Here is a 4,750-nt window from a genome sequence, read left to right as displayed (position 1 = left end):
ACGTCAGATGATTTGTTTTATGGACAATAATGAGATTTCGATGAAGACAGACAAGGCTGGGAAAAATAAGTCATCTACAATGTCGTTCAGCGAATAGAAATCTGATTAAATATTAGAAGTGAGTGTAAAAAATATCGAGCAGATATGATCTAGGTCACTGATGACATCTGGATTACTAATCAAACATTTTATACAATTGCAATAGGATCTGCCGCCATTCGAATGTTCCAACAGAAACAACAAGAGTATCCAGAGCTTATTTGTATCCCCATTCTACTCTGCATCTTCACCATTGTTGTAGATAACCAAAAGATTTTAGGTTTAAGTCTTAATTGATCCTCAACAGTTATCATGTCTTCTTGTGAGCAAGTTCCTGTTATTGATCTTTCTCATCTATTAAATTATGACCCAAATGATGATGATACAGAAAGATCTTACGCTGAATTGAGGAGAGTTTGTGAAGAATGGGGGTGTTTTCTGGTTAAGAATCATGGTATCAAGGAAGATATCATTCATCAGATGCATTCATTTGCACAACAAACCTTTTCACTTCCCAAGGAAACCAAACAAAAATACAGTAGTGAGGTATGGAAAGTAAGTTACTTGGTAGACTTACCTGGGCTGCCCTTCTATGAGAGTATCGTTGTGCCAGATTCTACTGCAATCAACAAATCCTCAAACCATCTGTGGCCTCAAGGAAAGCCACAAATATGGTACTTGTGAAATTTCTTATCATTAATTCTTTGCACTATTACAATTAAAGTGGAATGTTTTTCGTGTAAGATTTTATCAACAGCATGGTGTTATAGATTCTTATACAAGGGTGTGGTTTAGACAGCATATTATTAGCTAGACTCTATCGAAAAAATAGTGTAGTTTGGATGAATTGTTTAAATAAATCTATGTTTTTTTTAGTCTAACCCTAATTTTTTTGTGGATGGGTAGAAATAATTTTGTTGATGATATGACTACTTTTACAGCAAAATCATTAAGGATTATACATGTGGGGTTGAAGAGCTTACGGACAATATCATCAAAGCTATTCTGCAGAGCTTTGGGGTGACCAAGTATTATTCCTCATTGCAGTTTGTAGGAAAGCTTCGTATGAACTTTTGCAACTCTCCTTTGAAGGAAAAGGGAGGTTGCACAACTCACACAGACCAGAATTTTATGGTGGTAATGTACCAAGATAACATGGGAGGACTTGAGATAAAGAGCAAGGCAGGGAAATGGGTAGATGTGAAGCCCGTGCATAACTCTCTTGTTGTTTTTATGGGGGATTCATTTAGTGCATGGAGTAATGGGAGGATTCACAATGTAATGCACAGAGTTGTGTGTGAGGGTTATTCCCGTGTGTCAGTGCCATTCTTTTATTACTTCTCAGACAACACTCTCGTTCATGCTCCTCCTGAGTTGGTGGACAATGATCATCCTCGCCTTTATAAGCCATTTGTTTACGCAGACTTCAGAGACTCCTGGATGCCCAAAAAGCAGTTGAGAGTTTTGAGTCGACAGAGTTTCTTAGCAGATTCTGAAGATACTTTCCTCGATGACTTTGCAGGCATTTCAAACGCATGAACATTTTACTGTAATATTAATGGAAAACAGAACAGTGTGTTTGGACATGGAAACTATGAACCATTCTCAGAAAAGTGAATAAATAAATAGATGTATTGTTTTTCGTGTGCTTCCTGTTTCTAGCCGTCCACTGAAATAGCTGTGGAAAAATAATGAACGGGCAGGACTCTCCTTTGAAGTTAATGATTAATCGAACTATCAATAGTTTACTCTGAAAAAAAACGTTACAGGAAAATGATAGAGTTGAATGGAAATTATACTTTTATTATAATTATTATTTATGCTGCAACGAAAACTTTGCTTTGTGTTTTGAGGAAACTGTTTAAGGTAAATATATCACAAATTTTCATATTGTGGACTCTACGTACAAAAAGAAAGTACAATCCTTTATATTTTACATGCAGCTAGTATAGAAGAAGAAAAAACATTGCACCTCCTATGCAGAGTAAGAATAGGAAAAAAAAAATTAAAAAATCAATAGAAGTTGCAGATGTTGTTTGTTTTATGCCAAACATCGTAGTTGTCTTCCTTTATCATCAATGGGGTGCATCATATCTGATGTCTTAAAGTTATATAATTAGGGGAAGCAAGTGAGTTGCCACCCATGTACTTAATGCTGTCACATTAACGGTTATCTTTCCCTACTAATTACTGCCCAAAAAAATCCCAGCACTTACACTAAAACATGTCAAAACAAATCACCATGAATACCAATAGTGCAAAAAGCTGGCCCGTATTGAGCTAAATTTTTTCAAAAAAAAATGACAAATTTCCACATACCAACTAAATTAGGAACTGTATCTCTACTGGATGGTTTCCCCTATTTTTGAAATATTTTGGGGAAGATATTAGTTATTTTTTAAAGATATAGGAAAACATGTAGTTCAGTTATTTATTTTTAGCAAAATTTCAAATGAAGTAATACTATATTTTAATATAACATAAAATATAAAGATATCTTAATTATGTGATGTTACTATTATACAAACTATTTTCCTTTCAGTATATATAGATTTTAAAATGTTCTTATGAATTATAGTAATAATATATTTCTTATCAATATACCAAGCTATTTAATTGTATTACTAATAAAGAATTTATAATTCATCAATTATATAGAAGATGGGAAAAAGACTTTAAAAAAAGTCATTATTGTCTACAAAATTCTAGATTTTAAGCAAAAACAAAAACCTAGCTGATATTTTTATTGATAAAAGGTACAAAGAAGCAGAGTTTGGAAAAGCTATTTTTCTGCTAAAAAATGTCTCATATCCCTTTAATTATGAATGCATTGAGAGTTGAGTCAATTCAAGAGAATTTGTATACTTAACATTCCTAGGGAAAGGAGGAGGTTACTTTTTTTTATCAGTTTTGAACTGTTCAGACATTGCCTCAATTCTGGTAGTTTTTGCTTGTCCCCTATTTTCAGGAGCATTGCAGAGCAAAGAGAAAAGTGATGTGGACATTTTTCCATTGATGTTTTAGGAGTAAGAACTAAATCACTGATAGGAATTACACGCCATTTCTGGAATTGAAAGTAGTGCACTCAGACATATTGTCAATTTTGAGGACTTGCTTGGGAAACATGTTAAAATGGAAAGCCGGCCATTTCTTTTCTTCGTTTAATAGCCACATTTAGAAAAGTAATGTGAAACCTTCCATTCAGATAAAAATGGCCGAAATTTGAGTTTGTGAATTGTAGCATGGTATTCCATACAGTCTCAGATCATTGGATAATTCTTATTTGAAATAAATTTACACTATTTGTACAAAACTGTATCAGATCAATGAGAAATTTTCTGCATTTTTTCATAATGGAACACATTTTACCTTTTGGTTAAAAAAATCAAGTGTCTTACAATTTGTTTACATTTCATCACCAAAATAAAGGATTGCAAACGGACTAGAAATAACACATTGTCAATTCATTGATAATATTGTAAACCAGTAACCGTATCACCCTACATGCTCCCACTCGAACTTACAACCATAGATTGGGTTTTAAAAATGAGAACTTGGATGTGTAAACCTTCACTACCATGTTTAAATGAGAGAGAATTGAATAAAACATATTGAATTCCATCTAAAATATATCTTTACAAATTTGCAACTTCATACAACCCAACCATTAAAGAGAGTCAAGGGTCAAAATGTAGGAATGAGATTCATAGTGCTAAAAGTCATAAGAGAGACCAAATGGTTTAGTACACCATTTTTAGGAAAAATATACGACCCACGGCTAGCATCAAAATACTATCTAAATGGAATGATCAAACATCCAAACCAAACTATCAACATTTTTTTCAAATTTATTTTGAACCAATGTGGATAGATTAATGTATCCCAATCTACAATGTCAAAAATTTCCTAACAAACCAAATTCTTCTCAAATTATAGGTTTGAAGATATATTATCAATAGTGTCATTTGCCTCATGGAAGGAATTCTTAACTTCAAAGTATTCAAAAAATGACAATGGATTTTAAATTGGACTCATCACGCTTCTAAGTGTACCTGAATGAAGTATTTTTTAGAAAAACAGTTTTGACTAGCATTGTGTTCTTTCATTGCTTGATTGATTGTTGATTGGATACATTTTATTTTTAGCTATTTATTTTTGTGTTCCGAATTCATACCAGAATATACTTGTAAAGAGTTTCAAGGCCACTTCAAAATTTGTTTTACTCTAACAAAAAATATTGAATCATCTTTAATGAGCGCCTTCAAGAATTTGTTCTAAATTATATTCTAATATGGAAAGTTCTTGTATTTTGTCTTCATTATTTTTTATCAAAAAATAATTAATTACTCGCAACATGTTAGACTCCAATAATTTAGATTATATGCCCAATATGCTTCAAGGGGATTGGGTCACCCTCAGAGGCCCCATTAAAATTAACTTTGATATAGACATAACAAGACATCATCAATTTCATCTCTAATATATTAGTAACACTCCTCCCATTGATAACACCAAGAGGAAGAATGATCTTCAAAAGTGGAAATTTTTTAACGATGAATAATTCATTTAACTTTTTTACAATAAAAAAAGATACATGGCATCACCATTTCATTTGTTACTAACTATAATGTCCCCACTATCAAGGACAATAATACCTGCAAAAAAAATGTTAGAATTTACACAACAATAAAATATAAATTTCACTATTCTA

General features: G+C 32.3%; 1 protein-coding gene across 1 annotated transcript; it reads left to right on the top strand.

Moving 5' to 3' along the window:
• The first annotated feature begins 351 nt into the window (after positions 1 to 351).
• LOC149533391 (C4-beta,C20-epoxidase-like) lies at positions 352 to 1,578 on the top strand. Its single transcript, XM_089805851.1, has 2 exons — positions 352 to 713; positions 981 to 1,578. Exons 1-2 carry the CDS (start codon positions 352 to 354, stop codon positions 1,576 to 1,578), a joined length of 960 nt encoding a protein of 319 aa, XP_089661977.1.
• The last annotated feature ends 3,172 nt before the right edge of the window (positions 1,579 to 4,750 follow it).

Source organism: Cupressus sempervirens, chromosome 10 (genome assembly GCF_028749045.1).
Source record: "Cupressus sempervirens isolate cs-2001-9-10 chromosome 10, ASM2874904v1, whole genome shotgun sequence".
Taxonomy (NCBI): Eukaryota; Viridiplantae; Streptophyta; class Pinopsida; order Cupressales; family Cupressaceae; genus Cupressus; species Cupressus sempervirens.
The sequence above is the reverse complement of the archived record's forward strand: the minus strand, read 5'-3'. Positions and strand labels throughout refer to the sequence as shown.